Source organism: Gobius niger, assembly GCF_951799975.1.
Source record: "Gobius niger genome assembly, chromosome: 19".
Lineage (NCBI taxonomy): Eukaryota > Metazoa > Chordata > Actinopteri > Gobiiformes > Gobiidae > Gobius > Gobius niger.
The window spans coordinates 18,713,573-18,726,063 of record NC_136870.1 but is presented as its reverse complement, the minus strand read 5'-3'; the positions used below and the strand labels follow the sequence as shown (position 1 = coordinate 18,726,063).

At 40.1% G+C, this 12,491-nt stretch overlaps 1 protein-coding gene across 4 annotated transcripts in view; it reads left to right on the top strand.

The window, feature by feature from the left end:
- The window catches only part of sdk2b (sidekick cell adhesion molecule 2b), a 468,981-nt gene that overhangs the window by 386,108 nt on the left and 70,382 nt on the right, over window positions 1-12,491 (top strand). For all 4 annotated transcript variants that reach the window (XM_079577058.1, XM_079577056.1, XM_079577057.1 and 1 more), the window contains exons 16-20: window positions 1,424-1,564; window positions 2,183-2,364; window positions 4,655-4,770; window positions 6,993-7,188; window positions 9,061-9,159. In XM_079577058.1, coding sequence (XP_079433184.1) covers window positions 1,424-1,564; window positions 2,183-2,364; window positions 4,655-4,770; window positions 6,993-7,188; window positions 9,061-9,159 — 734 coding nt within the window. The remainder of the gene's footprint in view (window positions 1-1,423; window positions 1,565-2,182; window positions 2,365-4,654; window positions 4,771-6,992; window positions 7,189-9,060; window positions 9,160-12,491) is intronic.

Here is a 12,491-nt window from a genome sequence, read left to right as displayed (position 1 = left end):
AAGAAATTTGACAATAAAGCTACGAAACTGTGCCAAAAAAATGACAAAAAAGTGACAAAAAATGTACAAAAAAGCTACAAAAAAATTAACGAAAAAGTGACGAAAATTTTACGTAAAAATTGCAAAAATGTGACAAAAAATTGGCCAAAAAGTGACAAATTTTTGATGAAAAAAGTTGCAAAAAATGTACGAAAATTTGACGAAAAGGGGACAAGAAAATGTATGAAAATGCGTCAAAAAATGTAACAAATATTGACAATAAAGCAATGAAAAAAAAGTGATTGGCACCAATGAGATCCGTTTCGATCAGTTTTGTAGATTTTAGCATTCAAAAATACTCACTTTTATGCATCTAAGTCTTGAAGATGATTTTGTACCAAAGATTTCTGTAAAGCAACATTGTGTTTCTTATGGCGTATGCGACGTCACTAAGCTTTCTGAGCAATGCTGCTTCAAAAACGCCACTTTAACAATTTGAAAACCTGAGAATATCAAAATAGACAGCTACCTGCCAGAATCAAGTATAAACCTCTGAGTCAGTGTTACATTACGCCGCCATGACACAATCCGATCGCTACCTTGACAACCGTTTTGACTGATCCGTCTGAGGGAAGTGAGGGAAGAGGGGGCGCGTAAGAGGACACACAAGTACCCGCCGCCCCGATGTAAACGTAAGCCTTCATCTTGAGCCGTCCAAAACCTCAGCGGGGATTTGAGGCCACATTGGAGCCTTTCAAGACGTTTTACAGGTCTTACTTAGGGATTAGACCGTGTCAAAATTCACAGCTAGAAGGTCCCGGGTTCGATTCCAACCTGGATGGGGCCTGTTGTATAATGTATATAACTAATAAAAAGCTCTGTCCACGGATTAACATTAGCTAAAACAATGCTGCGTTAGCTGACAGATTATTATTGGTAAATCCACCTAACCCGCTGTTTCATGGGAATGATATGTTACCTTTATTTTACACTTAAAACTCCAATTTAGTTTTGTATTTATACAGTAAATGTGACCAGAAGCCCACACATATTACAGTCAAATTTTGCATATTAACTCCAATCCAGCTTTTGATGGATTTTTTAATCAGTTTTTTTGAAAGATAGCAAAATATTTGTTGTAATAGTGTATTTCTTTGCATGAATTAGGTAATAATCGTCAAGGAATAGGCAGAATATCATGATTTTAGTTCTCTATTATGTATTTTGTAAGTAATTGTGCATGATGGTTGAATTGTTTGTCCATCTCTTCACCGAGTCAATTGGAACCTCAGAAGTTCCAAGCGACTGGCACAGATTAGTGTCATATTTTAGTTTTTTTCTCTAACATCTTCACGAAGGGGTCACAGTGAACACAATAACCATGCAAAGAGATTGCTGCTACTTATATATATGATTGGTGGCATTATTTTCTTTTCCTGTACAGAGTCTCACTGCCAGAGGAACCTCCAAGTGCTGCTCCCCAAAACGTCATCGCCAGTGGTCGCACCAACCAGTCCATCATGATACAGTGGCAACCTCCTCCTGAGAGTCACCAAAACGGCATCCTCCGCGGCTACACTGTCAGGTAATGAGACCAACCATACAGTCAAATATACAACATCTGAAAATGTGCCTTATAACTGGTACGCAAACTGGAGCAAACTGCCAGGAAACTAGGAAGAAACTAAAATGATCTGTTATAGGATTGCTAAAGTCATTCTTTTTATGATCAAAAAGTGCCAAAGTACACAGCACATTTTAGCACTTTCCAACATTTATATGTGGTGTATGACATTGATCATTTGTGATATTCGTTCTTTACACTTTCTATTGAAAAGCATGTCCAGCATCTGTTGCTGTTTTGACTTCAGACTGTTTACTAACTATGGTTGAGGGAATTCAAGCCCACGCTTTATGATTAATTAATTGAAGGCTCCTTGTAGACTTTCTTAACACCATGTTCTCTATGATCCTACTTCAAAAGTTTTTATTGAAAGTGTCAGCAGAGTGTCAGAATGATAGTGAATGTAACACATAAACATGTAATTAGTGGGATTTTTAGCTCTTTTTCATCATACAGTGGACAGTAACATGTTTTAATTGTGACTGTGTGATTGTCTCCCCCTAAAGGGCCTGAAGTGTACTGCAGGACTCCCATAAGGACAGTGCATGGTGTAACGACTGTGTGCTTTGTGTACTGCAGATATCGGCTGACCGGGCTCCCCGTGGACTACCAGATCAAAAACATCACCAGCCCAGATGTGACCAATCTGCTACTGGAGGACCTCATCATCTGGACCAACTATGAGATCGAGGTGGCGGCGTATAACGGGGCAGGACTGGGCACGTTCAGCCATAAGGTGACAGAGTGGACACTGCAAGGAGGTGAGCACTTGTCATAATGTCTTTCTTTTAGTACGCCTTTTTTCTATATTGCTTTACAGCAATACACATTTGTTGATGTTATATAAGCCTTTCTCCCTCCTCAAATGGGTTAAACGCTGTAGGGCAGCAATAGGCAATTTGATTGGCAGGAGACAAAATATTTTCCTGTCCGGTGGTCAGAGGGTCAGGGAGTAAGTCACTAAATGCAAGTCTCCAGTCAAGTCCAAGTCATGAAGGTCCAAGTCCCAAGCAAGTGGTCATGGGGTCAAGTCAAATCGAGTCATAGCTTTTGTCAAGTCAAGTCAAGTCTTGCTTTGGCCGGCCAGTCACCTCAAGTCACAAATGTCATTATAAAGCCTAAGTCTTCTTTTTTTTAAATCTGGATGGATTTGGATTTAAAGTCTAATTAATATTTAATTGCCACAAAACTATATATATATTATATATATGTTGAATGTTCCAGTCTATGTACAAAATTACTGGGACAGCATTTTAAGGAAGGGGGCCCGGGGGACCTACTTCAGAAACAATCTTTTAAATATGAGCTGCTTTTCCCTCCAGTCTAAAAGAAAAATTTAAAATAATATTTGTATTTGTGTTGTTAGTTTCTTGCAATTTTTCTGTCAGTGGTTCCCCTGTAATGCCCCAGCCCCTGTATACTCGGATTCGCCCCTGCTCAAAGTAGATTCCCCTGCCCTAAGGGTTTGGTCTTAGAGCATCAGGCACAATCGCTGTCTCAGAGTTGTGAGTCTTGCTGCTGTTTAATAACTGGCTCCAATAACTTGCTGAATGTTTCTCCTCACTCTTCACCCCCTTTGTTGAAAAGGTCGTAGAAGAAAGTCTGCCACATCTAGATTATTTTGTCTCATAATTTTGTAACTACGACAGCCTGGAAAGGAAAATTAATAGCTTTGGGTTACAATATAGCACCGCAACAGCCAGAATATAAGTGGCCATTTGACACCTCTGTCTGTGGATTTTTGCTGCGATGAACAAATGGGCATCAAAAACATATTATTAGCAGCTTGAAATAGAATTCACATTACAGGCAAGGCAATATTTGAGTCTGCAGCGCTCCCTTTATGCCCTTAGTATTGACTTGTCATTTGCACTGGTCCTGAAAGCTCCCCTTAAAAGCTGTATTGACACGGACGCATTCAGACTGGAAAAGAATTGCCTCCGAATACAAATAAATCCAAGTTTGGTCTGAAAGCCGGTTGATATTTTGACATCCTTCTTCAATCTATAACCAGCTCACACAGGCTCACAATGGTCTTACTGTGAGTGGCATTGGGAACAGAAAGATATCAGTGTCTCTGCCCTGACCCGTACAGGGCCAATCAATACTGTCATCAAAACAGATACAAGCCGACAACTCCGGGCCACGCTCACCTCTGCTATCTCTATCATATGACATGGAGAGAATACTGTGCGAGGTTCTGTGAAGGTGATAGGTAAAGAAAATGTAACACAATACACATAAAAAGAGGAAACATAAGATCGAGAAGTGGATATTTGTCTAAAGAAGAGGAAAATGGGCGAACTTAGACAAGATGATACAGTTATGGGGTATTTTTATTTTTAAAATGGAAATATCAATGATGGGGGATGTTTTTGCATGTAGGCCTAGCTCAAAAGTGTAAAGATCTCAAAAAGTTCTTTAGATTAAGGCAGCATATATGCGCCATCTGTGCCTTTAGTCCTAGCTTTAACAAAATATTATGCCATTTGATCTCAAAATTTTGAATGTAAGACAATATCTATTCCTTTAATGAGAGAAATTGATAATATTCATTTGTCACATGCTCATGACATAGCAGCATCTATAGGTTTGTTAAGTGATGATGTCATCACTCTACTTCCGGGTCCAACAGAGCTTTATTCACTATGATGGGATTTAGCTGATTTTAGCCTGCTGTAGAGCCGACTACAAGGCTCTTCAGATGGTTCTGATCACAAAGAAATATTACATTTACTCTGGATTTTCATTATTGAGGCTTTTCTGGCATTAATTGTCACTTTTGTTTTCCCATACACAATGAAGGCTTATTTTACATATAAAAATACCTTCATTTTACCTGGAGAAATGGTGAGCTATATGTTCGAATGAGGTGTAAAACAGTTTTTGGCTTTCTATCTGTTTTTTATCTGAGATTTTGATCACTTCCGAAAAAATCTGAGTATCAAATAAATTCTTGAGTTTTTATTATTATTTGCAATATATCTCCTCTACAATTTACAATTTTCAATTTCACCTGGACTCTATATTTTCTCCTTTATTTTCCCCCAGTGCCGACCATCGCTCCCGGGACCGTCCGAGCCGAAGCAGTCAACTCCACGACCATCCGTTTCAACTGGGCAGCCCCGAATCCGCAGTTCATCAACGGCATCAACCAGGGCTACAAGGTGCGTATCTGTCACCGCGGCGACCGTCGGCGGAGCTGTCAGCGCTGACGTTGTCGTATGAAACTTCCCGCGGCAAGCAGGGGCGCCATGGGGCAGGAGATATTCCCCCTGAACGATGGCCCGCGTCCCGCCATTCGTCAGTTTGAGGCCGGAGTCTTCATCTCGCAAACATTTGTCATACGCTTTATTATCGTGTGGGAATGTGCAGGAGAGCGCGGTGATGGATGCCTTCATTATTTGGTCACTTGAATATGGTCCATTTCGGCGTCTGCTGTGTTTTCTTGTAATAAAGGAACCCTGGTGGGAGTCATAAGGTTGCAGCTATAAGGAAAAAGCTTTATTGTTGTCATTGCTTTTCCCCCTTTTGAATAGTTCCACGTGAAGGCGCAGAATGTGTTCCTTGCAGACTTTATACTGACACAGCTCCAGATCTTGGGCACAGATCTTAATGGAGGATTAGCATACATGTTTTGCATGAGCTTATGTTCCGTTCGTTCCCAGCAATAAGTTCCTGGGTTTGATTCCTGTTGGAGTCCTTTTTGTATAAGTGTAAGTTTGGCTGTGTTGGTTTCCTCCAGGGGTGTCTGACACTTAAATCTATTACCTAGCACCTTAATCTACTTATAAAAAAGCACTTTACTTGAAAGTTATTGCCAGGGAGCAACCTCCAGCTAATTCTTGGAATCTGGACTGTTTTATTTTTCTTGTCGCATCTTCTTTCTGAATTAAAACCTAAAGTGGGAGTAAAAGTGAGCACACTGTGTGGAATTTATTACATTTCTGTATAAATTTGTCATAAAATGTGGTCTGATCTTTATTAAATACACAGGAATGATTAAATGATTTGTTCTTGAACTAATACCACCCAAAAATTTACCTTGTATCATATTTTTATTGGCCATAACATGTAAACATTCACAGGACAGGGAGGAATGAGTCAGTACACCGCTACACAAGATTCATCCTGATTGTTGTGAGCATCTAATCTACAGAAAAGTAGTGTTTGCTGCAAAAGAACGATCAGCCAGCTATTTAATACAGGGGTTCACTTACTTATTCCATGCTGTTGTGAATTTCTCCGGGGGGTTTTTTGGTGCAAAATATCTAGTCAAACTTTTGAATCTTGGACCACTCCTTTTTACAAAACTGCTGCAGTTCAGCGAGATTCAGACGGTGTACTCACTTATTCCTCCCTGTCCTGTGAATGTTTGCATGTCATGGCCAATAAAATTAAGATAAAATGTAAATGTTTGGGTGTTATTAGTTCAAACACACACTGTATGATCATTCTTGTGATTTTCATATAGATCAGACCACATTTTTTGACCACATTAGGCAGAAGTGTACTTAGTTTTTCCTCCCACTGTACATTTTATATCAATGGGCTCACGATATTCAGCGCGAGATAGTTGCACAAGAAGCTTTCCACTGTCCAGGCAATATTCCTCTCCAACTTATGGCAAAACCAGGGAACAACAAACCATTGGGGACTTATTAGCGGTGCACCTAATTGGTCATTCTAGGCCTGAGTCCCAGCTGTAAATACTTAGAACAACATGCATGATAGCTTCCTCCACTTTTGTTCTGAAACTGCTCAACCGCTCACGGCCCAACGCGTCTTCAGGGATCCCATTTCTGAACATTTAAAGAAAAAAGACAAACACAAAAAAAAAAAAAAAAACAGCATCAGCAATATATTCAGTATTGCCAAGAAGGTCCTGTGTGGCTTGGTTATACAAGAGAGAAAGAAGTGCGATTGAGTAAATAAACGAGTGGGAATATAGTTACAGGCAAAAAAAAAACAACAACAGCCACTTCTACTGTCCTTTTGCATAAATGTGTTTTTCTTTTTCGTCTTGGTTGTTTGTTGTGAACAAAGAAATGCGCAGCCATGTATAAAACTTGATCGCAAACAAACAAACCAAAAAGTATCTGGAGAACACCGCGACGTCTGGAAAGGCACATCATGTTTGCAGTGTTAAAAATACTACAATCCCCATAACTGGATTGAAGTTTATTTTGGAATCAGGAGGTAAAAAGGTGGGTGATGATAAAAGGGCACAATGACAGTATGATTTGGGGTGCGCCGGGTTCAAAGTAGACGTTTTGTTGAGTTCTCTGTGAGTAATCTTCCAAATTACACACACCGTATACCATCCAACGCTTTTCACGCCTCTCACTGTTCTTTCTTCTCTCCCCGGTGGTGTCCGCTGTTATTATAGCTGATGGCCTGGGAGCCCGGGAGAGAGCAGGAGGTTTCTATGGTAACGGTGCGCCCGAACTTCCAGGACAACGTTCACGTGGGATATGTGACAGGACTCAAGAAGTTTTCCGAGTACTACACCTCAGTGCTTTGCTTCACCACGCCGGGAGACGGCCCGCGCAGCCCTCCCAAACTTCTCCGGACGCACGAGGACAGTAAGACGCTTTATATAGCTCCTGTTTTTAGCACAAGTCATTTTTTTGGTTGGGCTTTACATTGCAGCAGAGTAATTTCATGGATATGTATATAGATAGATATATAGATAGAGACTGTAACTAGAATAAGGACTGACGGTGCATTTAGCTGCCCTGCTTTCTAATTATTACAAATAAAATACACATCCATGGCTAGATAACAAAACAAGTTCTTTTGGTTAACACAAATTTTATGTTTGCATGATTTTATTCTTCTTCAATCAAAATACACAATTTTATGGACTTTCTCCCACATAAGCAAAGCCCTAGACGAGCTCCTTTAGTCCACAATTTAACGATACTAGATACAAGTTGGCCATTTTATACTCACTACTACCGCCTCAGGTCAAACGTGTAACTGCACCTTCTATATTAAGCTCGTGCATGACGGCACTTGACGACCCGAATTAACACCTTTTTGAGTGACAGTGCAAGATTTTAGAGGCAGCTGTGGTGAACAGGTCTGGGCTCATTCTACACAGTAGGACATTGTTGGAATATGTAGGGGGAAGGAAAATACATAATTTTGACATTATTAAACTCTGTATAGTCCCTTAAAATTACACAAAGCTCTTTCAAACTGTCATGTCGAAATAATGACATAGATAGATAGGATTTACACTAGTCACACACTTTAATCACGGCATTGTTTCAATAAGCTTCTGGAATATCATAAGATTCAATCCGCCCAGTCTTATGCAAGGACAATCCAAAGACTCTCAATATAGTTAAGGTTCTGTTGTGACCCGATAAACCCTGGCATTGGCATCTTGGAATAAGCCTCTGCCATCAAGGAAGAAAAATACATTGATGGAATAACATGGTCATTCAGTGTATTCATATCATTCAGCTGAAAAACATTCTTTGACCACATAATGTTGCTCAAGATCTGACCAACTGCAACAACCACATATACGGGGGGTGACTTCTTGTGATTTTGAATATTCTCATTTCTTAATAATATTTATATTGATACTTTTTGCCCCTTGATGGCAGAAAGCGGTATCATTGCAGCAGCACATCCAAAAGTCAAGATGCTGTATTATTCATGCAGAGTTGTAGAGCAAAGCACTAATGAAGTATATTCTGAATCTAGCCCGGATCATTATAATTGGGGCTCATGCAATAGTTGCCTTGGAGATTATTAACTGGAAAAAAAAGTGTTTACTTTGACTTGTCATCAGCTAATTTGACACAGCAATTAAGTTGTTTTTGCTAATGTGTTCATAAACATGTCGTAAAAAGGCATGAGTGAGGGAGTTTGTTTAAAAAAAAAAAAAAAAAAAAAAGAAAGCGCTGACTTATTATGCGGCTGTCTTTCTTTTCTTTCTTTTTTTTTTTTCTCAAATTTTCGCAGCAAAGTCTTATCTTTTCCCGTCGTGTTTCAACTAACTTCGTGTACTCTCCCACTCCATCCATAAATATGCCTTGCTAAATCTCCTTCCCTCCACTTGCATAAGCACTTCTGATCAAATCTATAAATGTCTGCAACCTGCAGTTTGGGAGACTTTCTAAATGCCAGACTAGGCTTCAGCTGTAATTGGTGAAGAGTTTTTCATCGCATTAACCGTCCTCCTGACAGTTAAGATAAGACAGACGTGGTTACTTTCCTCACTGTTTCAAGTCCTGTCTGGGATTGTTGCTAATTCTAGGTTAAGTAAAGGTTATTGTCCCTTCTTCTGTTCGTCTTCAAATTGCTCAGTCTGGCTTCGGCCGACTTGATCTCTAAAACATCTATGTCCCTGCAGTCTCATTCATGATCTTCTCAGCCCTGTCGCTCACTTCTTCTTCTTCAGCCCTTCTAACTCTTAACTTTGTCTTTCTTTTATCCAGCTCCCGGCCCTGTTGGACACCTGAGTTTTACAGAAATCTTGGACACGTCTCTCAAAGTCAGCTGGAGTGAACCCAGTGAGAAGAATGGAGTTCTGACAGGTACGCGGCGTATAATGATGTCCCAGAAAGTACAGATTGGTGAGATATATGGATGTGCAGGTTTGGTGGCTGTTGTAAATGACTGTGAAAGAAGTTATTTTGTAGCGGCGCTTGCGGGACTTTTTTCCCCACAACATTATTTGATCAATATCAGATTTTGGAAATAACAAGCGGTATAGCAGGTATTACTTTATACATTCCTATATGTATTTTAACTTTAAGATCCTAGCCCAGAGTTTCCCAGTGAGTAAAAGCCTTTAGACTGCCTATAGCAATATCCATATCGAAGAAGCCTCAATATATTGTAAAATCACAGGCCGTTCTTCTGACTGACCCTCAGTTCAGTTTTCGGTCATGATTTTCCAAGTCCATTGCAGTGTTAGTCTTGCTTTAGTCTGGATTTTGTCATTTCTAAGTCTTGCCCTAAAGGGTGTGACAATATATTGATTTTGCAACATATCACGATATTTTGCGGCATGATACGATACTTTTGATTCCGATACTGATACTTTTGATTCTGATACTTTTGATTTTGTCTTGAATATTAATGAACAATACAATTTTAAGCACCTGGAAACACTGTCACACAAATGCATTACTTTTATTGATACAATCATTTTTTTGGTTACCGTATTTTCTGGACTATAGGTCACTCTGGAGTATAAGACGCACTAGCCAAAAAATGTCTAATGAAGAAAAAAATAGCCTGAATAGCTAACACATTGATGGTTAGCTACGTGAAGATAAGATTACTACAGATAGACAGATAGATAGAGCATAAAGAACATACCAAACTCTGAAATCTTCATCCCCTGTGTCTCTTCTGAACAATCGCCTTGGCAACTGCCTGGGCCTGGAGGCGTAACCGCACCGTTGACAAGCCTCTCCCGGCAGCACGTTTTTCAAGCTCTCATTTGCGAACTCGTTCCTCTAGCTGTGGCCATCCAGCTTTTAGCCTGTGATTAGCTCTGTTTTGTTTTCTTCTTTGTGGTAATAGTAACCTCCGCTTTCTCACTCACTCCAAACGCCAGACTAAGAAAAAAAGTGTGACTTATAGTCCGGAAAATACGGTAATTGTAGCCCCAGCAGGATCAAAGGATGGGTCAAATGCAGAAGACAAATTTCCCTCCATGGACAATGAAGCATATCTTCCCTTACCTTTTAGTCCTGTTATTTTGATTATTGCAGAATCGGCATTGCGTGAGGTTATTGTTATCGTGAGCCATACATTGAGTGTTGTATCAAATCGCGAGGTACCCAGAGTTTCCCACCCCAGTGCCAACGCTGTGTTTGGCTTCCATACCGCAAATAAGCTTTAACTCAACCTGCTCACGTCTTAAAAATATTTTATTGCAAGCGCAGTGTAAAAAAAAAAAAAAAAAGTGCATAGTTAGAGTTTGGCTTGCAGGCTCACAGCTCATCAATTCTAGCAGATGTGTTTACACGTTGATATTCACGTGTGATGAAATATGAAATATCTTTCTCAGCCCGTTGCCTTTGGGGGGATGCGAGGTTTGGTGGAGCGGGCGGTAATAGCAGGAGGGGGCATCGGCATGTCATGGGGAGATATGTGTTGCACTTTAAGCAGGAGGCCAATTTGGAAGATGGTGTGTGAGCTACATGGAGAAGGTGCGCTGTAAAACACACAGGAGCCCGGCCTATCTTGTGATAGCCTTAAAAGCTTGGGTGTACATTTGTTTATCTTATTGGATATTTTACGCCAGGATTTGTTCCAAGTTGTAATGAAGACAAAGATACATTCAGTGCTGCAATCAGTGTTATGTAACAGTGGGAGGAAAATGTATGTGACCGCTTTGGAATTTCTCACATGTCTGCCTAAATTGGTCATATAATGTGCTCTGATCGATGTTAAAATCACAAGAATTATTGGCCATAACATGTAAACATTCACAGGACTGCGTGGAATAAGTAATTGAATGCAGGCATCTCGCTGAACTGCAACAGTTTTGTAAAGGGGAATGGTCCAAGATTCATCCTGATCATTGTGCACATCTGTCTGCAACGACAGGAAAGCAGTTATTGCTGCCAAAGAAGGGTCAGCCAGCTATTAAATACAAGGGATCACTTACTTATTCCACGCTGTCCTGTGAATGTCTCAGGTTTTTCAAAGCACCCCCACACCATGATTCTCCCTGCACCATACTTCACAGTGAGACACTATAGAGTTCTTTCTTTTTCTTTTATTTTTTTACCTTATTGAGTATTCTGTGCTGTGCCCTTAGAGTCATCTTTACAGGGCGGCCACTCCTTGGAAGTGACCCAAAAGTGCCAAACTGTCTCCATTTATACACAATTTTTCTAACTGTAGATTTATGAACATCAAGACTTTTAGAGATGGCCCGGTAACCTTTTCCACCTTTATAAAATCAACAATTCTTGATCGAAGGTCATTCAGACAATTCTTCTCAACAAGAGACAATTCTTAAAGGGACGATACAGAGTTTAAAAATGTTGAAATTAAGTATTTTCCTCCTTCTACATGTTCCATCAATATCCTAATGTGTAGAATGAGCCCAGACCTATTCACCACAACTCCCTCTAAAATCCTGCACTGTCACTCAAAAAGGTGTTAATTAATAACCTGCAGTTACACGTGCGATCTGAGGTGGCAGTAGTGAGTATAAAAATGACCAACTTGCATCTAGTCCCTATAACTAAGCTTTAAGCCACACCTCAGTGATTGGACTTCAGGTTGCCTCACACCCGACTCTAAATATCTGCATACATTTGTCTAATTAGCTCTTGGAGGATCCTTAGCCAGGAGGTGTACACACTTATTCCCCCCCCTGTCCTGTGTATGTTTACATGTTATGGCCATTAAAAATATAACATGCAATTGTTTGGGTGGTATTAGTGTTTACTCATTCGTATGATTTTGATGAAGATCAGACCACATTCTATGAGCAATTTTGGCAGAAATGTGAGAAATTCCAAAGCGTGCACATACATTTTCCTCCCACTCTATGTCATAAGTCCTTTGCTTTATTCTGACTTTTTTTTAAGTGCTTTTGGAGACAGCGGCAAAATAACACAGATGTAGCTTAAAACAAGTTCAAGTCATCCAGCTCTAATTGGACTCTTCCTCTGTTTGGCACAAAGCAGGAATGATCAGTCAGTCCGAACGTTTAAAAAAGCGGAGGAGCACCACCTCGTGACACAGCTCTTTTGATCTTTTAGGAGGTGATTCAACATAACGCTTTTTGAGAGATAAAATATTCATTTCAGCTTCTTGTGGGTCCTTTAAAGTCACTATGCGAGTTAAGTGGGATACATCTTTCACTGTTATTAAAACCTGCAGTGTGTTGAGTGGT